This window comes from Equus asinus, chromosome 7, assembly GCF_041296235.1.
Source record: "Equus asinus isolate D_3611 breed Donkey chromosome 7, EquAss-T2T_v2, whole genome shotgun sequence".
Taxonomy (NCBI): Eukaryota; Metazoa; Chordata; class Mammalia; order Perissodactyla; family Equidae; genus Equus; species Equus asinus.
Genome location: NC_091796.1, coordinates 55,435,647 through 55,463,498, shown reverse-complemented (window position 1 = coordinate 55,463,498; position 27,852 = coordinate 55,435,647). Strand labels below are relative to the sequence as shown.

The window sequence follows — 27,852 nt, the reverse complement described above, 5'->3', positions numbered from 1 at the left end:
CAAAACGGCTTCTTATTCGTGAGATACTTTTTTGTGAATTTAAAATGAAGATTTACCTGGGCTAGGTGCAAGATCCAGGCATCTCCAGGGGATGTTGTTCCTGATGAATAAGTCGGATGAGAGGGTGAGTGTAGGACAGGGGGCTGGAGGGACCTGAAGGATGTTTCCAGCAAGCAGAGACCAGGGGCCAGACTTCCAGGCTGAGAGGACCTGTCCTTGGAAGGAATTGGGTGGACACCAAAATATTTTGAATCTTCATCTCCTTTTCATCACTTAACACAAAAACAATGCCATTTCTTGTCAGGGAAAATTAGGAAATAATTTTGTGGGTTACATATCTAGTTATTCTAAAAAACTTTTCTTTCCTTTATGGATGTAATGAGATGTAATAAGTTGTAGAAAATGCAGAGGGGAAAAACCCAGAAATAACTCTGATCCTACTCCCAGAGGAAGTCATTTATTCTTTCAGACTTTTTTTTGTGCACATATATAGATGTATTCCCACAAATGATAAAATATGCACTATTTTTCCATCGAACAGTGTGTCAGGAATCCCCGTTCGTGTCCTTATTCCACTCCACGCGGGACACGGTGTGTTGGCCTGTCCCCGTTTGTAGACTCGTGGGTGGTTTCTGGTAGTTTAGCACTGACCTGCTCTGTGACGAGGACTGCTGTGAGATGTTCTTGGTGTGATTTATGTCTCTGATCGTTCAGCCTGGAGCCTTGATGGATGACGGGATATCGTGAGAACCACAGTTGTCACCACTTCTCAGACTTTACCTGTGACTCACAACAAGGGCTTTTTGTTCATTTTTGTGTCAGGTTTCACTAGAATCGGTTTTGGAGAGTAAAATTGACCTCCTCATGACTTTGTTCCCAGATTATGAGAATAAGCTCTGTCTGGAGCTGTAGTTCATTGTCAACATCCATAACTAGTTTTTTGAGTACACACACGCATGCACACACACACACGCATACGTACATGCACAGTGTTTGACTCTAAGGTAGTGTGTGGCTTATGGAGTTACTCTTGCTACTTTGCAGATGTATTTATCACAGTTTAACATTAGAATACTGCTATTCATTCATTTGTTCATTCGTTCAACATTTATTAAGTATATACTATATGGAACATCTTGCTAGGGTCACAGCTACAGAGATGTAGAGGGTGCATTTACCACCTCACAGAACTCAGGTTGAACGGAGGAGCCAATGTGTAAACCCAACTGTGACGCCTGTGGAATGTCATATGGGCCAGAAAAGGGGTGCAGGTGGACAAGGGGTGACCGTGGTAAGTCCGCTTGGAAGGGTTGAGGGGGCTTCCCCAGGGGCTAGATTTGAACTCAGTCACATGGGATGGGTCCGAATTTTCCAGGTGGACAAGGAGAAAGCACTCTGGGCAGGCAGAGGAGGTGGCAAATGAAAGCTCGTGACCTGAAAGGGCTGGCAGGTGTCACTGTGGCAGAATAGTGTTTTAAAGTCAGGCTCTGGAGCCAGGCCTCCTGGCCCCAAACCCTGTGATCTTAGGCAACTTACCTGATTTCTCAGTGTCTCAGTGCCCTATCTGTAGCGTATAACCCAAGACTGTTAATTAACCCATAATGGAATGAGTCAGCAGACGTGGAGCACTTAGAACAGCACCCAGCACAGCGTGAGGAGCCCTCCGAGTAACTCAGCTAAACCAGAGTGGTGGGAGCTCTTTATTGTGACTTTCGGAGATAGGACTTTTGAGGAGTTGTGCTGCCCCTCAGAATGCTGAGACATCGTTAGCACTTGTTACCGGGCGATCTGTGAATGGAGGGGCCTACAAAGGTGAATGCCCTGCCATTAACTCCTCAGTTGTTTTCGGAGCCCTGGGGGAGTGGAGCTCAGTAATGAATTTATTGCTTATTTTTACTCTCCATATCTCAGGTTGGGGCTCCCTTAGACAGAGGAGTTTAAAATAAAATAGCCTCTCTCCTCTGTGGAAGCGGGGACCTCTTTCAGTCACGGGGGGGGGGGGGCGGTTTGCTGCCCTGTAACAGAAGCCCCCAAACAGTTGCTGGGTAGACGTGTTCCCTGGAAGAGCGGGGCACCCCCTTTGTCTCGGTCCTGTGCATGCCTGCTCTTCCACCAAACTGTGGAGATGTTGGTAATATTTAGCTCAGGATCTTTTAGTAACGCATTTTTCCCATGATGGGGGCGATCATCCAGATGTTAGAAGCCAGGTCACCTTTGTGTGTGTCGTCCTTTCTGGAGTGAAGGGATGAGTGTCCCCACCAGGTGGCAGTGGGGTCGAGGTTGGCATTGCCTCTGTGCCCTGCTGAGGCACGACCCACAAAGATGAGAGATTAAAGGGTCTGAAGACGCCGGTCACTGCTTTGTGCACAAACAGAATCTGTTTATGAAAACGATGCGAACTGGATTATTTAGTAATGCATGAAGACGTAGGGTAGTCTTCATAGCAAACGACCTGTTTCTCTCGTCAGCGCTTCACTTTTAAACAATATGTTCATACTTCACACTTTATGTGAACTGGAGTCAAAAAATTATAGTTTATCCTCAACTGGCAAAATAATCGTTTTCTGAAATGTTCATAATTAATGTGCTGTCCTACCTGACCATTTCCCGGATCAAATAGAGAACCGGCTGTGCTGCTCTCTGCTGGAATTTTCTTCCTGAGTGCAAAGGGCCGATTCCCTTAAACTGACTAGTAAACGGGAGGCGATAAAGGGAGAGCGCATGAGAATCTCTTCATTTCAGGGGGCTTTCTGTGCCAAGTTGAGATTTCCTCAATCTGCCCTTTTTTCTTCTCTGTGAGGGTGGAGTCAAATGTCCCTTGTCCTTTTGTCTGTTTCTTAATTTATGTATCATACCAGAGACTTTATAGTGCTGCTCAGCTGGATTAATGGAAGGAAAATTTAAAGAGACAGCCTGGAATAGAAATTGAACAGGAGCTTCATTTCTTCTCTTGCACAGGTTACGTCGATTTCTCTCTGTCCCTCTTTGTGGTGTGTAAGCTATTGGAAGGCCTGGCACTGGCATCATCTTGGTTTTTTTTTTTTTTCCTGCTTTATCTCCCCACATCCCCCTGTACACAGTTGTATATCTTAGTTGCAGGTCCTTCTAGTTGTGGGATCATCTTGTTTTTTTGTGAGTAAACAGGATTCTGATGGCGAGAGCGGTCAAGGGCACATGACTTTGCTGCAGTGACTCCACCCTGGGCCTCGGAGTCCCCTTCATTGTGCCCAAGCAGAAAAAGCCGCAGCAAAGACTCAAGTGCAGCAAGCTAAGCCCCCAATAAACTTACTCATAATTTATTTGCCTCTTGATCTAAATATTTTTTTAAGGGAAGAACAGTTTTTAAAGACTAATGATGTCTCTCTATTTTCATACAGAAAACTTCTCCTGCCAAGATCTGTAGGTAAGTTTTTAAAAAAAACCCCACAAACCTGTAAAATAGAAGATTTAACCTGATTTTAAACTTTGATGATAAACTGTTGAAGATTCATCCTTGAGAACTGACAAAGGAATTTCTTATAAACACTCCTATCCCTATTTTGTGTCTTATTCTAAAATTTACTGTCTCCTTTTCTGAAATATTTTGTTCCTAAGGGGAAAACAACCCATGCTAACTTTCAGTCATTGATGCCCAAAACGTCACTAAAAGTTGTGTAAAACCGATGGAGAATGAAAATGGAAAACGTGGAAACAACTTAAAATTTTTAAAATAATGTTTGCAGTTGATTGGATTTTTAAGCTCTTCGCTGGTCAAGGGCCCTGGGCTGGGAGTCCAGGGATCTGAGTTGTGGTCTTGGCCACAGCAAAGTGACTGTGGGCAGGTTTCTTAATCCTCCGTGCCTCCGTTTCCTCGGCTGACTCTCGGGCAGGTCCCTGTGCCCTGCGTGCTAATTCTGACCTGGGTGCCTTGTTCTCTGCTTCCTGCCTCCTCTGCAGTAGCTGTGAAATCCGGTCCTGTAGACAGAAAACCAGCAGAGATGCTTTGACACATGGATTTAGAACTTTTTGTTTCAAATATTTCTGGGTTTTCATCCAGTCTCCTTTTTGCATTTATTACAAGCTGCTATTTGCAAAAACAAAACAAAAGAGCCCCACTGTCAGGACTCATCCTCTTCTTTAAAGATTAGCAGGTGTTAAAGAGATGCATTAAAACCCACTAATCCCTGATATAATCAGGTATTACTCAAGGCCACGTTTGGTGGGAATCCAGGGCGGGAATCCAGGGCCGTCTCACACCCGGCTGTCCTCCATCTGCCCTCAACCCCGAGGGGTTGTCTGTTTTGGGGGGATTGCTAAAGCTCATTGCCTGGGGCTGGGGAAGCGTCCTATATCCTATAAAGCCTTCCACTGTAGGTAGACACCAAGCCCGTTAGGGTTCTCTCCTCCCACCAAAAACCTGCCTATTCTTGTCCAGTCCCAGAAGCCCTTCCTGACATCTCCCTCCACTCACCTTCTTCTTTGCTTCTAGTCCCTCGGCAGTCTGGTGCCTTGGAGTTTTCTCGGCCGGTTGTGTGTGTGTGCCTTGAAAGTGGGTGTGGCTACAGGGTAGGGCTGGAGTGGAGAACCTTCCTGTGCTCAGGATGTTGTGTGGCGTCCTGCTCTTCCCAAGGCCGTGCGGCCCCAGCTCCAAGGATTCCTCCGAACCAGTCCTCCTGCCCCGGGCCTAGCCGCACACTCATCTCTTGGGTACACAGCTACATGTATGACAACAGTGAGGACTGTCCGGGGGATGAGGTTGTGCGCAGAATTAATTATCATCACTGTCGTCAGTGTACTTGGGCTATAAATAGCAGTTTGTTGTGTATTACACATATATGTGAATAACATGGAATTCTCAATGTATATAGAATATATATTGGTATGAGACGTCCTATGACAGTCTTCTAAAAGTGAAAATGCTAAATTCACTGCTTCCCTTCATGCTTTTGACCCTTTGCTGTTTGCCAGCTAGTGGAATGGCTGGTAGTGGAGGGGCCCAAACCATATATGCTGTTGCATTATAAAATGGAAAGGGGGAAAGAGTATGTGATAGTTTGGGTTTTGTGCCTTCTTTTAGGAGAAGAGAATGAGTGGAGAAAGCTAAAGGCAGGATCTTTTGGTATATGAAACCCACAAGAGATATGCTGAAAACCACAGATTACTGAACCAAAGATAGTTCCAAATCAACTTTCTGATGAGTAAGAAAATGCGAAAATATCTATGATTGGCAGTGTTACTGTTCTGTTCAAGAATTTTAAAAAAAGGTTTATTATGGACATTTCTAAACATATATAAAAGTAGACAGAACAGTATAATGAAGCCCATATACCCATCACCTGGCTTCAGCATTGTCAACTTATGGCTCCACCTCATCCCTTGCTTCAGCAAATCCCAGGCATCATAGCAGTTCATCTGCAAATATTTCACTATGTATAAGAAATTTTTATAATAAAACTTTGGGAAAAAAGTTGAAACCTACAGAAAAGTTGCAAGAATATTACAAGGAACTGTCATATACCTTTCACCTAGGTTCACCTGTTGATAACATTTTTTGCATTTGCTTTCTCTCTCTCTTCATATATATATATATACACACATATATATCACATAAAATATATGAGAAGATATATATGATTATTCTTACTCTTATTTTTTTCTGAACTGTTTGAGAATAGGTTGCAGAGATCATGACGCTGCCCCTAACTACTTTGAAGTGTGTCTGCTAAAAGTAACAATGTCTTGTATAACTGCAGTGCAATTATTACATTTAGAAAATTAATGTCTGATATAATACTATTATCTAATATTGAGTCCGTGTTCAGATTTGGACAATTATCCCGATATTGTCTTTTATAACATCCCCCAAAGATATCATGTCTCTTGCGTATCTTTTATCTTTCTCAGCCTTTCATTGTCTTTCCTTGCCTTCACATTTTTTGATAGTGTAAACCCCATGTTTTGTGGACTAACAGATTTGTCCCTAAATTTGGTTTTTCTCAATGTTTCCTAGTGATTCAGTTCAGTTATGCATGTTGGCAGGAACGCCACACGAGTGACACTGTGCCCTTCTCAGTGTGTCGTATCAGGAGGCACATGATGTCTTTCTGTCTCATCACTAGAGATGCAAAATCTGATCGTTTGGTTAGGGTGGTGTACAAAAGATTTTAATATGCTTTCCATGGTATTTTCTTTCTAGTAAGCAGCATAATTGTAGTTCTGATTACCTAGTTTTCCACTAGTGTATTTTTTGGGATCTGTAGTTTAAAAAAATCTCCTTTTATTATACATTTCTCAGGCACTCTGTTTTTCTCAAGTGAGCCAGCCCTGGTTTTGCAAATGTCCTGCAAACGCATGTCTCTGGGAAAATGGCTACCTGAGCACTAGAGAAGGAACCGTTGGGTTGTCAGTAGAGCACATGACTGAAAATGACATGGACAGTGGGATTCTCGGGACGAACAGGGGACTGGGCATGGTCTCGCAGGGTCTGTGCCTCGTCCAAGCTCCCGTCGATGCATTTCATCCTCCGCACTCTGGGAAACGCTTTTATGTTGAGAAGTGCAGCTGTGTGTTTTGTCTCCCTCTCTGCAGTGCCCTGTTCCTCTTGGCCGCAGCAGGATGCCTCCCCTTCAACGACTCCCAGGTAAGTTCAGATAAACTCAAGTTTGCCTTCCGAGTGTCTTTTCCTCCCTGAAGTCTGTGTAGCTATGAGCAGAATTTCCTAGTCCTTCCTTTAGAAACAGGATAACCCTGGTCTATGCAAAGGCGTTTGAAGTTTCAGGCTGGGCACCTTGTGGCCAGGCCAACACCTTTTCCCAGGCCTCTGCCTGCTCCCCAGGGCTGCGGCACTGTGCAGAGCGCGGGCCGCTGGCTGCTGTGGCAGGTGTAGTCTGCCCTCTGTACATGCTTGGAGAACCTGTAAGCCGGCGCCCAAGTGGCCCCAGCCTCCTGCGTTGAGGCCAAGGTGATCTTTTCCTCTCACCTCAAGAGCCTCCTCTGCAGAGTGATTTTCACTTTGTAATCCTGAGTTTCTCTTTGTGAGTCACTGAAGACCCACACCCACCTGCAGCAGTCATCTCAGTGCTGGGTCTCTTCTCTTTCTTTTCCTCCCTGGCATTTATTAAATCCCCATCAAGTGTCAGGCGCTGAGCCAGGCTCTGGGGCCACAAAGGGGAATCGCCCTCGTCCGGGCAGAAGTTGGATTCTAGTCAGAGCAGAAGGAGGAGAGCAGACGATAAACAGATGATTATAACACAGGGAGGCGCGGCTCTGTCCTGGGAGGGATGTGGGGCTGTGAGGCACCTAGAAGATCTGGAGACTCAGGAAGGAGGAACAGCAACAATTAGGGGAGCCCTCAGTGTGCCAGGCTCCACGCCAACACCTCGTGTGCCACGTTTTATTTAAAATCTCACAATAATTCTGTAAGGGCAGCGACTATTATTATCTCCATTTCCTAGCTAAAGAATAATGGGGCCCAAATGGTCACCTGCTAATGAATAAGAGATTTTAGAATTTAACCCACATCTTTCTGATGCTACAGCCAGACTCTGTTTACTCTACCTGAATCTTGAAGGGTGAGGAGTGAGCCAGGAGAAAGCAGATGTCCTGAATATTCTGTGATTCGGCTCTAGGGGGAAGAACTATTCCTCTACTCTCTAGGTCCTGTGGGCTGGCCTAAGAGTTAAATCGACGTGAGACAGACTAACAGGAGAAAATCAAACAAAGTTTAGTAACATGTACACATGGGAGACAACCAAGAAAGCTGAGTAACTCACCAGAATGGCCAAAGCCACCACCTTAAATACCATCTTCAGTTAAAGACAAAGGAGGATGTTTGGGGGGGGGGGTTGGGGTCTTTAAAGGGGAGAAGGCAGTTTACGTGGAGATGGAAAAGCAAATGTTTGATAACAAATATTGGAGGAGAGGACTTTGATTAAATGGCCCTTGGCAGGCCCCTCCCTGTCTGTCACAGCTACTTTCTATTATACTACAGTTATCTTACGGTATTAGCTCCTTCCTGGAACAGGCCTTCTATCTTAAATTCCTTTAAGCAGTTAGGGCGAAGGTCAGAGGTTCTTCCTGAGTCTTTTGTTCTTAAAAATAATTAAGCCAAGGAGACACAAGTTTATTGAGCACCCTCTATGTATGCCCCGTGCTAATTCCTGCCCTCCTAGAACTGACCGTCTGGTGGGAGGTGGACATAGAGACAGATAACAAGTAAAATAGAGCGTGTCGGATGAGACAAACCATGGACACAAATAAGGACGGGAAGAAGAGGAGGGGGGGCCCCTTGGCTGAGTGCGGGGGGAGGCATTCGTGCTCAGAAGTGCAAGTTCTCTTTCTCTGGAGAGGAGGGCAGTCAATGGGACTGGACGAGTTGACAGGGGCCCGTCAGAGATCCTTGGGTGTCATGAGTTTAGATTCTATCCTGAAGTCACCAGGGAGCTGCGGAATGGTTTCAAGCCAAAGGTGACACCATCCAGTTTGCCTTTTAGAGATGCCATGTGGGGTGGTGTGCAGGATGGGGAAGGGGGCGCTGGAGGCAGACTGCCCTGTTAGGAGGGTGTCCTAGGCAACGGGGTGAACAGTGAGCAGGCCTGGCCCAGGGCCCTGAGAGTCCTGGCTTGGTGCCCTCGTTTTGCACTGTGCATTGATGTTTAGGGTTTCTGAGGACCACACTGCATCCTGTTTGTACTTACAGCCATTTTTTTTTTAATCCTATGTTGCAGTTTGATCCAGATGGATATTTCTGGGCTGTAATTCACTTATTCTGTGTAGGTAAGTTTTAAAAGAATGCTTACTTAAACAATTGAGGCTTATTATTTAGACCTTACTGTATATCTAATTTTTAGTGACCCTGGACAATAGGAGGATTAAATACAAGGAGGCAAGCTTAAAATTAAATGGGCATTTTCTGGTTTGATTTTCCTGTTTTGGAGTTTTCCTCAAATGTCTCCAGTTCCCATATTGTCTCCTCTCTCTTGTGACAAACATTAGTTAGTGTGCACGGCTCAGGCTCTGCTTGCTCAATCCACTTGTGGAATGCTGGTTGGTCCTCTCTCAAAATGGTGGGAAGAGATCCAGAAGTGTGTGTGAAAAACACTCTCTTTCAACAGAATACCAAAAAAAAAAAAAAAAAAAAAGTAGGTGAAATAAAAGGACCATCTGACTTTATTTCAAATCATATGTTCAGTGTTCCTTATGTGTAGTCTCGTGGGGAAAAAACCAGCGCCCTGAGTGGTACACACAGCCCCAAGTCCAGTGGTGGTTCTCTTTCTTGTGCACACCACGCAAAGGAGGCCAAAGCTTCCTGTTCATCGTACCCTTCTGTTGGTCATGAGCCTTCCTGGCCTGTACCCTCTACTGACCTGCACCATCATGGGGGATTATCCGGTTCGCGTCCTTGAAATCCCCCAAGTGTTGTTGTCCCCCTCCTGGCTGTGGGGACCCTCGCAGGGAAGAGGCCCTTCTCCATGTGGGTTTTGTGTTTCTCTGGACATGCTGGAGTCCCTCTCACGGCGTGCTGTGTGCCAGTGACTTGTGTTGCTTCATTTTCAGGGGCTTATAAAATACTACAGAAGTCCCAGAGACCCAACGCGTTAAGGTAAACTTAGTTTGGTGGGTTGTCCTTTGCTTAAAGGAAAGGGTGAGACCCACCATGTAGTGCGCTGCTGCCATTCAGCCAGAGCCTCTGCAGGTCTAGGTGGCGGCGAGCCCCACCTTTTCTTCTGTTGTTGGGCTGTTCCAGGCCCGGTCCACCAGCACCTGAAGCGTGCTGGCCATCGGTGACCTGTGAAGAGCATGGAAATCTCTCTCCTCTTCCTTCAGGGCAGCCACTTAGGTGACATTTTGACAAAAGTGATGTGACCAGCTGCTTTGGGCCCTGGTTTACTTCCTCCAGCTCAGAGGCATAACTCTTTTTCCTGGTTTCTCCAGCCCCTTCCAACTTGACTCACTTTAGACCTAGAAGTCTCCTGAGTCACTAGCTCTGTTCTGGGGTAGAATGAGGCCTTTGTTGTGCACAGTCAGTGGAGCGGAATTGGCGAATGTAAATGAACAAGATGAGAATTCAGGCCTTGGTGGGCCTGGAGCTGCCCGGTCAGAGCCCTCCACTGGCCAGCTGGCCTCTGGGTTTGGGGCTGCCTGACGGCCTGTGGAGGAGAGGTCTGAGGGCCTGACTCCTGAGAGAAGGTTATACACTCTGAGCACGTGTGACTTTGGGTCCCTAGAGCACCTTTTGATCTTCTAATAAAGAGTTTTTGCAGCCAGAAGCCAATAGAGTTAGAGAAAATGCAGGATGCCCAGTTAAATTTGAATTTCAGATAAGCAGCGAATAATGTTTTCAGTGTGTGTCCCATACACTATTTGGCACATACTTACGCTGAAACATTGTCCTGTATCTGACATTCAGCTTTGTTTGGGGTCCTGTATTTTTATTTGTTAAATGTGGGAGCCCTAGAAGCCAGTCCAGTGGCCTGAGGGAGATGACACTGCTTTTAAAGTGGCAAACGTACACATAGAAAATGATCAGCCGCCAGTGAAAATATGTGCGAGAACTAAACTAGGAAAGGCTTTCACAAATGGACCAGGATCTGGTTTTAAGTGTAAAGTACTCTTCATACTATTTGTTGATAATTTGTAAATGTCGTAACTTATATATACATGTAATTTATTAATAGAAGATGACTTTTTGTATGTAAAACACTTCTATTATTTCATGTTTTTTTTTCTCGTTCCTTAGTGACATTGACCAGCAGTACTTAAACTATATATTCAGGTAAGATATAATTTACATTTTCAAAGACTAATTTGTATCCTTCTAGAGCTAATGGATTTTTATTTTCCAATAATATTTTGGTTAGGCAGTTTTGAGCCAATGTGCCTGCCAGGAAGGCAAGCCAAATAATCTGTGAGATGATCTGAACTCAGGAAACCAAATAATTGTCCTGCCCTTAGGCCAGGCAAGAGGGGCCTCTGTGCGGCCTCACACTTCAGAAGGCCGTGCCTCTCCCCGTGGGATATGGAGTCTGTAAGGCTAAGGAGACATTTCTTGCCAGAGCCCTCACCCTCCCTTCTAGACTGGGCCCTGGAATTTCCAACTCAAGTGGTCCCGAGCTGGGTTCTGAGGCTCCCTGGGTCTATCTTCCTAACTCATTGCTAGACCCAAGTAGTATCTGAAGAAAGGCCGTTAGTTGGGGGGATGTGGATGGAGGGTGGATGCAGGCTGAGGTGTCCACACACATGTGTATGAGGTCTTTGGGGTGCAGGATGGAGCCTGGGGTGGAAGGAGAAGGGGGCGCATTGGGAGCCGGGAGCCAGAGGCTGGATCCCCCCGCACTGCCACATTCTGACATGAAGCTCCAAGGACTCCCAGAATTCCAAGTTTTAATCTGGACTTCCAGGTTGTTTTGAAGGTATGTTTGTTAAGGTAGGATGACATTTGAGGCTTGATTTATGAGACTTAAATGTGGTATATGGACTTCCATTTGTATCCTCACCCCAAGCCAAGCAAAGAATGGGGGTCGGCCCACTAAATAGAATAGCTGGGGAGAGTTCTTGGATTTTGGTAGTCTCAGACTGTGCCCTGCGGGCCTGCTGGAGAGACAGAGTGAGATGTGCCATTGGGAACCCAAGTCTGCCTAAGCAACCACAGTCAGTGCCGAGCAGCGCGGTCGGAGCCGGGCCTGTCAGCGTGTGGTCACACCGATTCCTGGAGGAGGTTACTCGGCCTAAAGCATTCAGCATGAGCTGTATTCTCCATGTGCAGATACAGCTCGTAAATACTTTAGTGTTTATTGAGATGCCTTTTTGAAAGCAGGACTCACCCCAAGTGTGGCTGTGGCCTCTTTTGTACTCAGCTGAAAACAATCACTTGTTCCACTCTGCCCAGACCCACCAGCTGCCTTTCAAGAGATTCCTGAAGAAGCAGAAGGCCCTTGGTATTTAAAATGTTGCCACGATGTTAGGCCGCTTTAGGCGGTTCTTTCTCTCCACAGGACTCATAGCTGAGTCGAGCGGCAGAGGAGTAAGAGGATGCAAACATGCGCTTCTGTGACCCCCCCCCCGCTAGTTCTCCCACCCTCACCCACTGCGCCCCTCCTGGCTCCTTCACCCTGGCGAGGGGTTCACTGCCGGGGGGCCGGCACTCCAGGCTTCCTGGCTGAGCCCGCCGTGCACCCCGCTACAGCCACCATTCTGTTTCCAAGTCTTCCGTCTGTACAAGCGATGCAGCAGAATCCGAGCGAGGGCGCTGTTCCATTTCTCTGGGCGCTGGGCACTGGGTGCTGGGGGCCAGCATCCAGAGGGCTGAGGTCACCTGGACCTGTGGGCAGCTGTGCCTGTCTGTGCCAGCCCCGCTCTGCCTTCCAGGGCCAAGAACTGGCTTCATCTCTCCATGTTTTGAGAGAGCCAAGTAGTTGGATGGTTCTCTACTTGGGCCCATACTCCTATTTTCATGAGGATCTATTTGCTCCCTGAGCCTGACTTTTTGGTGTTTCATGTGTAGATAGAGGTCTGAGGCCCAGGGTAGAGGGGAAGGGATGAAGGAAGGAATGAAGGAGGGAGTTGTGTATGGGGCCAAAAATTGATGGAGGGTCTAAAACTGGTATAGCTTTGATCTGCATTTTCAGAAATTTAGGCAATTTTTAAGGAATGGATATTATGGGATGTACACCTATCATCATCTCTGTTTAATGTGAGCAGACACGGTCTCACCTTATCTATTCGATAGAAAATTACCATGATGTTCCCTGTTCATCCTCCACCTCCTGATTTTACAGATGAAGTCGTGTATGTGTGTGTGTGTGTGTGTGTGTGTCAAAGGGAACTAGATGGGCATTCTCTCTGGGGTGTGACTTTGTGAAACAGAAAAAATGTAGTGGAGTGTAGCCTGTGGGGATTATATTTTCCTCATTTCCCCATTTTATTTCCCATGAGCATAGGAATGTTTTCTGTTTTGTTTGCTGCTCTGTTCCCATATTAGACAATACCTGGCACTTACTAAGCACTCAATAAATATTTGTTGTGTGAATGAATTTAAAAAGTCTGCTGTTTACTTGGCATGATATGCCTTTTTTTTTTTCCTGAGGAAGATTAGCCCTGAGCTTAGATCTGTGCCAGTCTTCCTCTACTTTATATGTGGGTTGCCACCACAGCAGGGCTGATGAGTGGTGTAGGTCTGCACCTGGGATCCAAACCTGCGAACTCAGGCTGCTGAAGTGGAGTGTGCTGAACTTAGCCACTATGCCATGGGGCCAGCCCCCAATGATATGCCTTTTATAGTAATAAAATTTCTTGGTTAGAGTTTACATGTAATTTATAATCTTAGACCTATAGAGGGCTTCAAATTATATTTCTCTTTAAATATAATCCCACCATAAAGACACCTAGAGGTTATTAATTGCAATTCAGAAAACGTGGAGCACCTGCTCTAAGCACTTGGAATCTAAAAATGAATAAAACATGGTTCCTGCCCTCACGGAGATCACAGTGAGGGAATTAAGACTGGTGTAACACTGTATTTGCAAAATTCAGACAGGGCTTAGAGAACCAACTCTTTTATTTCATAATTTTTTCTTATTTTTACTCCCTAATATTTTCTTTTAGAGTCACCCTTTGGGATGATTCTGATGATGGCATTTGGGATACCATGGCAGGCCCTGGGAGACAGTTGAGACAGAAAAGTGCCCCTCATATTCTGCCATAAGAGCAGTAACTTCTACTGCTGAAGTTGTAACCAAAAGGGGATCCACGGAGATAAAGTAATGGAGTGTGTACAGGTGTGCGTTTTCCAAAGAAAGAAGAGATGGCAAGTAGACAGCCCGTGTAAAGGACAGAAAGCCCCGCTCTCGTTTGTAGTGTGTGCATTACAGCTACGTATCAGCTCTGTCTTACAAACCTACAACTGCTGAATGACCAGACATGTGGCTGTTCTGCACTCCCTTTCCCCCGACCCTCCGCTCCTCCTGCCTCTTCTGTGATGTTGCTGCTCTGGGAGCCATCAGAGAACCTGTGCTTTAGAGGTGGGACAAAGGAGGAGCCCGAGGAAATCAGAAATGGCGCCAGGAGATAACCCAGGAACAGGGCAGGGCAGGGCTGATGAGCTAACACTGGTTCCCCTGTTCAAAACTCTCTTCTTCTGTACTGCCTGTAGTGGCACCAACTAGAGATTCGTTGCAGGGGTTCTCAGTCCTAGTGCACGTTACGTTAGAGCCACCAGGGGGCCATAACCAAGTCAAACACCTGAGGCCTGGACCACACCCTCCGAGATTCTAACTTAAGCCCGGATGTTCTGCTATTCTGTTGGGGAGCCAGGGTTAAGAACCAGAGTAGGCCATCCAGCACTCCAGCACTTACAAAAGGTCCTTCGTATACTTGGGTTCAAGGTTTGATTCCTAACCTCTGCCTGGATCAGCTGCCCGGATGGCGTGGAGTTGGGAGGGGACAGGGTGCAGGGGTGTGTTAGGGCAGCGTGAAGGCCCTGTAGACGGGCACTGGGAGACGGGGCAGGCTTCCAGAGAGGAGGATGGCAGGGTGCCAAGGACGAACATGACCCACATCAGGGGAACTCTTCTCCTTTCCATCCTTTGCAGCATCAATTGCAAATGAGTCCAGGCAGTTTTCAGGCACATGGTCCATGGGATGGATCATTTTGTGGGCTAGCTTCTTGGAACTTTAACTACCTTCTGCACAGTTATTTTTTGGCAAAAGTAGATTGGGCTTGTGCTTAACAGCCAGCTTTTAGATTGCAGCCTATTTGTAATTTAGAGTTTGGTTTGTTTAGCTTACAAATACTTTTTGTAGATGAGATGAGTATGTTCATAATTCGTGGCGTGGCTGAACCTCAGAGTGGGCTGTCCCGGGGTGGAGTCAGCCCTCTACGGAAACCTGTGGCGTTTCTGGAGATTCTCCCCCGCTCACGGGGTTTAGGTACAAAGAGACCAGTCAGTGCAGACAGTTTGCTTTTAGGCAGATATCACCATTTCCCGGCAGAAGGGGTGGAAATGTCGGGTGTTTTCTCAGGGCTGGGAAGCTTCCTCACTGCTCTGCTCTTTCTTTTGCAGTGTGGTGCTCCTGGCGTTTGCGTCTCATCCCACAGGTAAACATCGTCTGTGTATCTGTCTGTTTTACAATGCCCCCTCAAGCCAGTGCTCTGATCCTGGTTGTGTGTCTGAGGGACATTTTGTAAGAGAATGTGGTTGCCTTCAGGATGTCAACCTGAGAGGTTAGGAATGGCCCACATAGTCGAAACTGTTCGTAATAACCCATTATGGGTTTTTGACCATGAATTTATTTTTATTCCTTCTTGAATTTTATTATCTATGTTTTCATCTGGTGCTGTCTCAGATGTACAGACAGGTTTATTATCTGCCGAGTAGACTAGTACTTGCTTTGTCCTCTTTTAAAATTCCTTCTTCAAGTATCCAGAATTTGTCCTCAATTCTAGTGCAAAAGATTTGATGAAAATGTTCAAATTCACCCTATGTCTAACTGACATCCTTTTATAAATTTTTATCATATGTTATCATCCAATTTTCACAATTCCAGATTAAAGCAGTCAAGTTTTAAAACTTCTTCACCCTGTTGCTGCCTCAATTATTCTATAGTTATTTTTCAGATTCAGGAATTGCCCACGGTACTCTATTCTGTTGTGGTTTTTAACTTTGAAAGGTTTTGAAGTTGGTGCCAAAGATAAAGCAATAATATCTGTGTGTGATATGGCTGAAAATACACATTTTATTGGCCATCTCCTTAAACTAATGTTTATTGGCCATTTGCTGTGCATAAGGCATTTCCCAAGCTCTCAGAGTCTCCGTTTTCTTATTGTAAAATGAGAAAGGTGGACTGAACTGCTTCTAAAGCTCCTTCTAGCTCTCAAACTGTGCCCAAAACAATGTCAGCTTTCTGCTGGTGTTTTTAGCTGCTTCAGACTCTTTGAACTAATATCCTCAGGGAACTGTCGATAGTGACTCGCATGTTTCTAGACGGTGTATGACGTATCGAAACCCGTGTCTCATAAGGATAATTTGAATTACCTTTGTGTCAGTGCCTTATTCTACACTTGTCCACATGGGAGCACATCTGCTCTATTCTGCCAACGCCCACAGCCTGGTGTTATCTCACAACTATGAGGTTTGCTGTTGAGTGACCTCTTCCCTAGCACTTGTTGAAAGCTTATCCTTTATAAAATAAATCACATGAAACCATGGTGTTAACCTAAGCAATCTCTGCTTCCCGGTGCTGCTGGTTGTCTGCCTTTGAGTCACGCCGCACACCAAGCCTTCACGGAGCCAGGAGGTTGCACCCGGAGGAGATTTAAGAGCCTACTAGGCGTCGGCCCCCTTGCGATGTGTTTTGGTCAAAGGCCTTTGGAAAGTTACATTCACTGGTTCTGCTTGGTTTACATGTTCATTTACTCCTGAGTGATTTCTAGTGGATTTGGGTGAATCATTTTCACCTAAGCAGCCACTCTGCCTTTCAGCTCCCAGGTTACACTTCTTCGTTTGTTGCATGGATGATTATCAGAGCCGGAGGGGATCTTAGTGATTATTCAAGGTGCCGCCCAATTTTACTAATGCAGAGATTGACGCCCAGAGGAGTGGAGTGATGTGACCGAGATGAGCAGAGGAGGTGATAGCAGAGGGAGACTGGAGCTTAGTTTTTCTTTTTCAATGCTTCCTTTTCAGTGATCTCACACTTTCTTATGAAGTCTCCCGAGTGAGTGAGTGCCTCTGTGTGATGTTCCTGAACTTCCTTCTGGAGCTTCCCTTGGTTGGGAGGGCGTCTTGTCCACCAGCTTCTGAGCATGGTGACTTCTGGCAATAGTTGATACCTTTGGGGCAACATTCCCACATTTCCCCATGAGTTATTGCTAAACTTTTAGGTCAGTACAAGGAGGCCTTGGCACTTCGTTACCCTCTGGGAACACAAAGTGGTCAGCAGCCTGACGCTGTAGAACGGTTTGGGCAGGAGGGTAATTTAAAATGGGCTTTAGCTTCTTTCTGAGGTGATGGAAATGTTCTGGAATTAGGTAGTGGTTGTACAACTCTGTGAAAATACTGAAAAAAACCACTGAATTGTACACTTTAAAAGGGTGAATTTTATAGATGTGAATGATATCTCAATAAAAAATGTATAGAGGACAAAAAAGGACATCTCTCTTATTTGAGAACCTCTTTGAAGCTCAGCTGTGCCAGAAAAGGATATTTGCAAGGATTAACCTTCCTTCAAGTTGTATCTTAAGTTAAAACAGAAGGACGTCAGTGCTCACTCCCCTTCCTTCTCCTGCAGGCTCCGATCCCACGGTGTGGTGGGCGGCTCAGGGGGCTGGGCAGCCTGTGGGAGTCGTCAGAGAGAGACGGGGTGCGAGACGGGGTGCAGTCCCCCGGGAGGACTCCTGGCTGCTGCGGCGGTTTGTTTCAGTTTTTGGGTGGCTGAGGTGGTGTCTTTGAAGAGGCCAGGGATGGAGAGCTGGGCTTCTGAGAAGGATTTTGCTGGGCTGGTGACTCTGGCTGTGACTGATGTCACTGGCTGTGACTCTGCTATCAATAGCAGAGGCGGCCTTGGCCTCCCTTGCTGTAGGTAGCTGAGGCTCCTCGGTGAAGGGATGCCCCAAAGCCGTAGGGTCAGGAGTCCTGCGGGCCTCAGTAGCCATCATAGCAGGCTACAGTAAAGACCCTGGCGAAGGCAGATGTGGGGTTATGTACAAACTAGGGGCAGCTTTCCAGAAGAAGCTGGGGATTTCCATCTATACCAGCACCAAGGTCGGTATCTAACCCATGAGCATCTCAGGGAAACACTGTGAAACCACACTGGCTTCTCTGTGTACTAAGTAACGTAAAGGCACTCTTGTATAAAGGTTCTCTGTGTCTGGTCACCACCATCATGTCTGTTGCTTTCTTAGAACTTTTACAAATGTTGTGTCAAGGCGCCTTAAAGGAGACGTGTGTGTCTGCTTCTCCATTCGTCTCCTGTCAGTGGAGTGCTGTTGAGTTGAAACCTGGTAGACGTGGGGTGGTCCTTGAGTGCCTGCTTGGACTCAAGGACTGTTGAGTAGCAAAACAGTCTTGACTAGAGTAGGGAAGCTGCTGGTGAATCCAAACGAAAAGAGGCTATCTGGGTTTGATCAGATGTAACCTTTAGAAATCTCAGGACTGCCACATACAGTTGTGGTCTATCTAAACGTGCCCTGCCCTCTGAACTTGTGCAGTACACAACCTGTGCAGCTGTAAGCAGCGGCCCATTGCTTCAAAAAGCACTCAGGTATAGTAAAACATTTGTATTTGTTTCTTAGAGTGGATAACTACGGCAGACAGATATTGAGGTAGGAATTAGATATGAATGGTGATAGAAGCTCAAAATCTAGAATCAGTTTTTCTCAGCTTTATAAACCCAGTTCAGTTGCCCTAAACCCTTTGATGGGCCCTGGTGATGTTTTCTCGTGGTAATATACAGTCAATTACAAAGTTTAAGCAAATAAAACTACTGAGGTAAATCGCTCTCCTCCAGAAGTGTTCAAGGACTGCTCTGGTTGAGCGGCTTCAACTTCTGCCAGTTTGTTGGCTTTCTCATTGGACCCGTGGGTGGTCTAGCCCATTTTAAAGAGAGAACAACACTTTATTCTTTCTTGCTTGCTTTTACACTTTCCAACTAGAAGTCCACTGCAGGGCCTGAGTATGGGTCTGGGAGAGCATCTTCGGGACTCCCTACACCCACACCGGTTAAGACACAGTGTGAGTCAGGACCCATGGGTGCAGTCTTTTTCGAAGGATCTGTTAATCATTTCTGATATTTTCTAAGAGGGTTTTATTCTTTCTGGTTTCTTCTCACCTCTTCTTTTCTTACTTGTATCTTAATGATTTGGTAGTACTTTTAAAATGTTTTGAAATTGAGATATAATTTACATATATGAAATGCACATATCTTAAATGCACAGCTTGATCAATTTTGACAAATGTACACACCCATATAACTCACGGCCCTATCAAAATATAGGACATTTCTGTCACTACAGAAAGTTTCCTCACCTCCCTTCTTAGTCACTCCCTTCTCACCCACCACCAAAAGTCACTGCTGCCCTGATTTCTGTCACCATAGATAAGTTCTGTCTGTTCTAGAGCCTTGTGGAGATGGAATCACACAGGGAGTGTCCTGTTATGTCTGACTCTTTCGTTTAGCATGTTTAGAGGTTCATCCAGGTTGTGTGTATCACTAGTTTGTTCCCTTTTATTGTTCAGTAGTGTGCCATCGTGTGAACATGCCACCTTTTGTTGATCCAGTCACCTGTTGATGCCCACCTGGCCTATTCCCAGTGAATAAAGCTCTGTGAACATTCTTATACAAGACTTTTTGTGGACTTCTGTTTTCTTGTCTCTTGAATAAATATCTCGGAATTTCTGGGTCTTAGAGTAGATGTATGTTTAACTTTTAAAGAAAGTGCCAGTTTTCTGAAGTATTTGTACCGTTTACCCTCCCACCCAGCAATGTGTGAGAGTTCCGGTTGCTCCACGTCTTCACCAACATGGGGCGTTGTCGGCTTACTTTAGTTACTCTGGTGGGTGGGTAATGGTGTCTCAATAGTGCTTTTGACGGAGCTGCCCTTCTCACTCCCTCCTGAGTGAGTAGAAAGTAAACTTTCCTGTAGCTGCAGATGCTGTGGCTTTGGGCCACAGTCTTTGGGGTGCACTGGGACGTGGTGGTGGGGATCACGTAGATAGTTCTCTCTGTCCTCGGCGCAGGCCCTGTCACTTTTCCTCCTTCAGGCACTGGGTTTGCTTCTTAGTGAGTGCAATCTACCTCTCCCTTGAATCTTTCAAAGTCAGGATTCGTGCAGAGGCTCCAAGAACCTTGGAACCTTGCTTCCCCTGAGACTGTTTTAAGCCGTAGTAGAGAAGAGAAATTCTTCCCCTGTTTGAAAGTTTGCGTTTCATATTCGTGTGGGGCCCCTCTGCTGTGGTGTTCGAGAGACAGAATTTCAGGGAGCCAGAAGAGCAAGGGGCCCCGCAGGAATCTGACCAGAGACGACCTTGTTACCTGCCGTGTCTGTTGCTGGTGTGTGAGATAAAGCAGGCAGCACTAATCATTTCTTGGAACCGACCTTCCATTTTCCTGCCAGTTCTGAGGGCTAGAATGTGGTGAGAGGAAATTTTCTTGATGTTCAAATATCAATTAGTTTTGAATGTGGTAAGATCGTGCCATCCTTTTCACCATGGCAATTTCATGCTCTGTAATCTTCAGAGAAATGGGATTCACTCCCTCACTGAGCGAGTCAGCAGAATTTTAACCGTAGAATACAAAAATGAAGGCCCAACTCAGACTTCATTGCATGAGCTGCAAGTTGATGCCACAAAACGTGTTTACAACTCTCAAACCACTTAGTTTGTGCTTAAATTGTGCATTCTGCACTAGATGGTACAGCCGTGTTGTCTTTTGAGCATCTTTACAAAGCTTTTAGGCTCCTGGATCTAATTCTCATGTGGTTGGGCCGGCCAGCCAGCCGCGCACTGCAATAGCTCCAGGGCTGTTTGTAGCACAGTCACTAACTTCCGCTGTTTGGAGGTCGGCGTGCACCCTCTCTGTTTAGGGGCACAACTTTAGTAAAGGAGAAGGCAGGCTGAAGGCATCAGAGGGGACGCATCTGGGGTCAGTTTGAGATTGAGGCCAGCATAGTCAGCTGGAAAGTGTAGGGGACATTCTCTCCAGGGAAAGCAAGTGGGGTTTAGGCCTTTCAGACACTCTCTGTTCAGGAGTGCTTGTTATATGTTAGGATGTCATATGTTGTATGCTGGGATGGTCCTAACACAGTGGATGCAAGTGATGAGTAAGATAGAGCCCCTGCTCTCAAGGACATGATAGTTCTAGAAGGAAGGACAGGCATGGAGTCAGCTAAGTGCTGTGTGAGAAAGATGTGGAGGTTTTATAAATGGCTCAAAGATAAGAGTGAGTTATTCTCTCTCTCTCTCCCGCTGTCAATAATTTATAGGATTAGTCTTCAGGATTTGGGTGAGGGTTATTGTCTAACTGGTAAATTCCCTAGGATCATGGTATCTTCTCCATCTTCCTCCCTCCCACTCTACCTCTGACCACTCCACCGCTCTTTAGACCCCTCCATAGCCTGGGCTGGGCTGTAAAGGTTGCCAACGTGCCGTCAGTCCAGTTCACTTCCCTGGAGCGTTTCTCATGAAAGGCTGGGTGCTGAGAGGAGTCTCAAGATCCTGCGTTTAATTTGCTCCCTCTCTGCCCGTTCCTCATTATCACACTGACTGCGCTGCAGTTTCTCTCATGCTGAGGGGGAAGTTGGGAAAGGGCCAGGAACCAACAGCTGCCAAAGAGACACAGCCAGTGCTCCACAGACAGCCCTTCACCCACTTGAACGGGGGCTCTGGCGCCCTCCAGGACTGGGGCGCCCAGGCTACCTCTGCTGTGGCATCTGTGGGGAAAGGGACTTCAGATGGTGCTCTTGGTGCACTAGACCTCTGAGCCTGATGATGTCATTTACAAAGTCCCTCCAGCGACAGAGGTCCCGAGTGTCGATAGAGGTATGTGGTGGAATCGTTGCAGGAGGAGGACAGGAACTCTCAGCCTCTTGTTGGCTGCATGAGAACTGGATCCCAGGAGACCCTCCCCTTTTAGTTAAACAGACACACATTTGCGCAAACAAAACAAAACAAAACAAATAACAATAGTCATGATAAAAACAACTCTCCAGAGAAATGGAGGGCAGAACTTCCCTTCCCAATAGATGGTTGAATCATCTGAAATCATCTAGATCTCTGAGGAAGTGGGGCAGTCTGGTGTGTCTCTTGTTCTGAACTCCTGATTAATAAATGTAGTGATGAAGGACATGCTGCCTGTGTTCCTGCACACCTAATATACTGTGAATTCTCCGAAGAATCAGCCCTTCTTGCCCCAGTCCATCCAGAACTGAGAGACATAGACCAAGGCTGAGCCTGTAAGGCCCAGCTCCTCCGGAGTCTCAGAAATTCCAGATTTGGAAGGATTAAGCTATCTGCTGTGGAAATGCTTAATTCCTTTTCTCTGGACATTTTTGGAAGGCTTTCTGCTTTTTTAATCTCCTGACTTCTTGTTTGTGACCAAGTTCAGATTCCAGCGAGGGAAGCAGCCAATATGTGTGATTATTTCCTCTTGCATCAAGTAGAACTAAAAGAATGAACTTACTTCACTAGAAATAAATGTAGCCTTTAGACCTTAAACTAAAATGAGTATGCACGGTCGGTCTCTCGCCTGCACCGTCTCCGCAGTGGTTCGACACAAACGTGAAAAAAGATGTCAGAGGCAGGCATTCACAGTCTTTATTTAGACACAGGCAGAGAAGTATAGAAGAATCTTTAAAAAAAGATTGTTTTTGTCTTCCACTCTGCCTTGGGGAGGGCTGGGTGCTGGCGAAGAGTGAAGATCCTAGGGTTCGCAGTGACTGGGGTTTGCATTCTGGCTCCACAATTCAAGAGTTGTGCAATTTTAGATAAATCTCTTAACTTCTCTGAGCTCCAGTTAAAAGTGAGGATAATGAAATTTCACAGAGTTGTTATAAGGGTTGAAAGAGATAATGTGCATAAAGCTTTAGCATGGGGCCCTGCCCAGGGCAGACTGTCACTAAATGGGCATTATTATTGTCATACAATGATGAGTATTATAAGACAACGCTAATAACATAGGAACTGTAGGAATGCCAGAGTGAGTTCAGTGCTGGGCAGGCAGTGCTCAGAGGGCTGCTGTGCTGGACCCTCACCTTGCATTTCTGGCAGCTGGGCGCAGGGGGTGTGTGGGCTTTGTGGGCCATTGTTTCACCCATGCTGTGCCCCTTAGGTGACCTCTTCAGCGTCTTGGACTTTCCGTTCCTGTATTTCTACAGATTCCATGGCAGCTGCTGTGCCAGGTAATCTTACCTCATGAAACCCCTCACACTGTTAATTTGTGTTTCTGTACTACCAGCTGTGTCTTCATAAAGTCCAGCCTCTTGGCCAATTACCTCAATGAGTGACAGAAGAGACTGGTGGCAGGTGCAGGTGCGGAGGCAGCTCCTTTGGCCATCAGAGGGTTGATAGGAACACCCTCAGGTGCTCAGGGCTGGCCCAGGGCCTTGGAGGACCCCTGTCCTTCATAAGTTCCTCAGCTGGGACAGTGATTTTCAACCTTGTGGAAGAGCTAGAATTCCCCCTTTTTTCCCCCTCCATGAACAATTCTTAAACAGAACCTCACTAGATGAAACTGATTCAGTTCAAGGAAAAGTTTGGGTCCAGAATTGCACCCTCTTGACTTTCACCTTGGCCTCCCTCTTATTTCTTTTTTTTTTTTTTTTTTGAGGAAGATCAGCCCTGAGCTAACTGCTGCCAATCCTCCTCTTTTAGCTGAGGAAGGCTGGCCCTGAGCTAACATCCATGCCCATCTTCCTCTACTTTATATGTGGGACGCCTACCACAGCATGGCGTGCCAAGTGGTGCCATGTCTGCACCCGGGATCCGAATTGGGGAACCCCGGGTCGCTGAAGCGGAACGTGCGCACTTAACCACTGCGCCACTGGGCCAGCCCCTCCCTCTTGTTTCTGAAGGGCAACCTCCAAAAACCCTTGACTGAACCCCAAGACTCTGAGAAACAGATTTTGGAAAGCTGTGACTAGGAGATGTCTGGACAGCAAGGTGATCACTGCTATTTGGCCTTAGGAAGTCCTGAGGGATGTAGACCAATTAAATGAATAGAATTTGATACACGGAAGTTCATACCCATCCTGTCTCCCTTTTCCTGACATGATCCCCACTTCTCTCGACCCTGTTCTGCTGCGAAGTAGACAGACTTTTGTGGACAGTCTCAGAGCATGCTTTCTGATTGGTGGAAATTCCAGGCCTGGGGTGAAGGCCAGCCTTGCTGCTTGCTAATTGTGTGGTCTTTGGGCAAGTTATCTTAGTTCTCCCGAGGCTTGGTTTAGTTTTCTCGTGTGTAAAATGGAAAGATAATTCCAACACAGGGTATTATGTGAATTAAATAAGATATGTAAAGCCCTAAGCATCATGCCTGGTGGCCGTTATTACTATCTGCTTGTGTTGACTGTAAGTAAAATATAAGCAAACCGTGAGCAATTGCTCCATAAAAGTCAGACCACTATTCCCACACATGGAAGATTCTACTTTGTGCAGAAGTGATTCTTTTTAGAGAGAGTCAAAAAGCTTATATGTGGCTAGATACTGTTTCGTGGTGGGAGTGTATTAGGACACACAAAAAAATCAATATTATGGAGTTTGTTTCAGCATTTGAACCTCAGAATGATTTAATTACCATCCTCAGAAAAGCTCTGGAACATCCTGAGAGAATTCACCTTCCTGGGTCCTGTCTGTGACCTGCCCCTTAGCGAGGATTGTGGGTGTCGGTGCTGCTCCGGTGCCTGGGGACTGTTGCCCTTCGCTTATTTGGCAGCACAGACAGAGGGGGCAGAGGCGGCCACTGCTGCTGGGTTGTTTGGAACAAAGCAACACAGTCTACAGCCCTTGGTGTTGGCTTTGTGGGGTGACATTCTGGCTCCATTTCTGTCCCTTTTAATCTCCAAGTTTCTCATAACCCAACATGAAAAATCAGGGGTTTTTATTTAAAAAATTTGCAAGTCTTTATTTGACTTGATTTAACTCTCTGTTGCATTTTACTCCTTGGCTTTAGTACAAAGCTTAACCTCTTTTAAGAATGTGTTGGTTTCCCCAGGACCACATCTCAGACTGAGAGTTGTCACTTTCAGGTGTCCTCCACGACTGCAGATGCAAGTCTGAATGAACTTGGCAGGTCACCTGGGCCAGACAGGCTGAAATAGACAGAAGGGAGACCTGTCTCTGGTCCTGCCCCAAGAGTGTGGATGCGAACTAATCTAACCTAATGAAGTGAAGGCACACATTTCTGTGAAATTTGGCCTTAGGTGTGTTTAATTCAATTCAGCCTGTTTCCAAGTAAACCTGACAGACCTTTATGTAATACCTGCCAGGACCAAGGCACCGTGTTTGGCTCTGTTAGGAAAATCAAAGAGATGCCCAAGACTGGGCCCCTCCCTCTCAGAGCTCATGATCTGGGTTGGGGCCACATGCTAGTGCCTAAATGAGGCACAGCCCATCCAACCTGTCTCTAGCTTGGAGTATAACTGGTTGTATCTCTTGCTTTTCAGTTTTCAATTTCAAATAAAAATCGTGTTCAAGCCCCCACTTGCATATATTAGCAGGAAGTCAGCCTCTCTCTTGGGGTGTCTCTGCCACACCCTTTCCCAGTTGCCCTGCCTCTACATGCCAGGAGGAGTGACCACTCTGTTTGGAGTTCCTTTTGCTTTGGCCTTGACTACACAGTGATGCTTTTGGAAATGGTTCCAGCTCAGGCCACTATTTCCCTGTCTGCTGCTGTGCCCATGCTTTGTTGGTCCAGATCTCTGAATAGCCCCCAAGATGCTGCTCCAACTTCAGGCTCCCATAGTGGGGGCTCTTTCAGGTCACACACAAGGGCCTAGGCATCATTCCCAAAGCATAGCTTCCCTGAAGGTCGGCCTGGTTTGGGGAACTTCTGTTACTGGACCAGCTCTCCCCTTCAGGTTCTTACCTTGAACCTAGGGCCCCGTCCAGGCCCTCTGTCCTCACATGATGAGTTTCACTTTGAAATTCTTTTCCTGGGAGTTTGTTCTGCTTGCAAAAAAATGAAGCTCTACCTAGACAAGCACCAAACTCCAGAAATAATATGGGAGGGAGCAGGAGATATTGTCCTCCACATTTCTTTTCTTTTGTGATTTAGGTAGAGAGCTCCCAAATTTCGATACCCTCTCCCCACCTCCAGTGAAGTGCTCTCATCTCCACTCCTTCACAAAGTAGAACTTAAAGAGTTTTATAATTTTGGTGTTTTTATCCAGAGATGCTAGAAAACATAGCTGAGATAGAGGTTGTGTAATAATTAGAAATTCACTGGTAAAATGTGAGAGAAAATAGTTAGCTATTGGCTGAAGGAAGACAAGCCATACTAACAAAAGGTTGTTTTCTCCCTCCAGTGGATTTTTAGGATTCTTTCTCATGCTCAGCTCAGTGAAGCTGAAAAGCCTCATGGCCCCGGGGCAGTGTGCAGCCTGGATTTTCTTTGCTAAGGTAAGAGAGAGGGCAGGGGTGGGAGGAGTTAATCCCAGGGCCTCTGTGTCCAGCGTTCTTAGAGCCTGTGTTGCATCAGGTTTGAGCTTCATGAACTCATTTCTAGTCAATGGTCTTGAGCCTGATCCTTCCACTCATTCAGGTAGCAATTTGTGAGGACTTCTGCCTATTTTATCAGTACTGCATAATCAATCTTTATCATGCTCCTGGAATGTGACCTGGGTAGACCCCTTAACTTCCATGAGCTTTAATTTCCCCATCTGGAAATAAAAAGTTTTGCTAAACCTCTAACCCTTTTCCAGTTCTCAATTACTGGACTCCTGAGTGCATGGGGAAGTTCTTGTTTTCCTTCCTTGGGGTTCTGGGTGTCAGAGCTCAAGGGACTTGACCAGGAGGTCTCAGCCCATCAGCGGTGATAGAGAAAGGAAAGTAGATAAATGGACAGGTTGAGGGACTTTGATCAAACCTTCAAGAAAGGGACTGTTATCAGAATGCCTGTTGTGTATCTGATTGACCATGGTCGAAGCATAAAATAGAGAGGTGGGCAAATAAGAAGAAACAGAAGGAACAGAAAAGCAGCTGTGGGCTGCACAATCCTAGCAAATGTTTTGGGACTAGCTTCATTCTCGAGGAGCATTTCGTTTCTCTAATATCTATGAAGGAGTCAAGTTGCAGGGCCCTAGGTGTTGCTTCTGAGGAGTGAGATTTCTTAATTAATTTAGTCTAATGAAATAGTCATTGAAACTTGTGCCGTTAGTCATTGCTGTGTTTGTTGATTGATTGTTCCCTCCAGAAAACAAAAACAAACATTTTTCTTTGAAAATAAGATTTCACGGTGATGTTTTCACCTGCATGGTCTACTTTTTAATAGCATTAATAATTGTAATTCCAGCGGAACATGGCTGAGATATTAACCTCCAGCGTGACAGAATGAGGAGGTTGACAAATACTTTCCCTAAAAAGCAACTAGAAAGCTGAAAAAAGACCATCAGAAATGTCCTTTTCAGCTTCTAAAAATTGACCGAAGGCATACAACAGACTGAGAAGCATTTGTTTATGAAAACTACTAAACTTTGGGTAGGAGCAGCGTGAGTTTGTGGCATTCTTGCCTAGGATTTCTCCCATCCCCTTCTCTGCAGCTCTGTCAGTGTAATATTTCAACCAGAGCAGGGCAGACTGTGAAAACCAGCAACTTTGCTGCTGCTTCTGGAAAAGGCTCACTCTATTTGGAGCATTGTCAGTTAAGGCAGCCACGTCAGTGGTAAATGAACAAGAAGAGCCAGTAGCTCCACTAGCTTGAGTTTACAGGCCTCTTTGGGTCTAACAATGGACCGGTGGTCTAGCTGGGGACTTCATAGGTAGTTCTGGGAGGTGAGACAGCCAGCAGGGGCTTGAGCGCTCTCCGTGTATCTCCGTGTATCCCAGACTGCCCTTAGTCTGCGTGCATGCACAGCAGGGAAGGGATGTGCCCTGATATCCATCTGCTGTCCCTGGCCAGCAGAGCCTGTTGTGCCCACACGGGGCAGATGTGAGAGAACCAGGAGGAAGTAAAAGTTAGGGCAGACAGGAAAACATCCTGAAGCTTCGCTGTGCTCCCCAGCCCACATGCTGAGTCAGAAGCAGAGAGAAGATGCCTTTCTGGCTCAAGGTGTTTGAGCAAAACCTCTGACTAGTCTTTGCCAGAACACTAAGCTATGCAGGCATGGGAATGACCCCTAGGAAGTCAGGCTTCAAAACAAAACAAGAAAAACATTGAGTAAAGACA

General features: G+C 46.1%; 1 protein-coding gene across 7 annotated transcripts in view; it reads left to right on the top strand.

The window, feature by feature from the left end:
• TMEM241 (transmembrane protein 241) overlaps positions 1 to 27,852 on the top strand; it is a 118,868-nt gene that overhangs the window by 42,702 nt on the left and 48,314 nt on the right. For all 7 annotated transcript variants that reach the window (XM_070513406.1, XM_014837291.3, XM_044773534.2 and 4 more), the window contains 8 exons: positions 3,378 to 3,403; positions 6,568 to 6,619; positions 8,706 to 8,754; positions 9,535 to 9,580; positions 10,718 to 10,753; positions 15,039 to 15,073; positions 22,801 to 22,870; positions 25,994 to 26,087. In XM_070513406.1, coding sequence (XP_070369507.1) covers positions 3,378 to 3,403; positions 6,568 to 6,619; positions 8,706 to 8,754; positions 9,535 to 9,580; positions 10,718 to 10,753; positions 15,039 to 15,073; positions 22,801 to 22,870; positions 25,994 to 26,087 — 408 coding nt within the window. The remainder of the gene's footprint in view (positions 1 to 3,377; positions 3,404 to 6,567; positions 6,620 to 8,705; positions 8,755 to 9,534; positions 9,581 to 10,717; positions 10,754 to 15,038; positions 15,074 to 22,800; positions 22,871 to 25,993; positions 26,088 to 27,852) is intronic.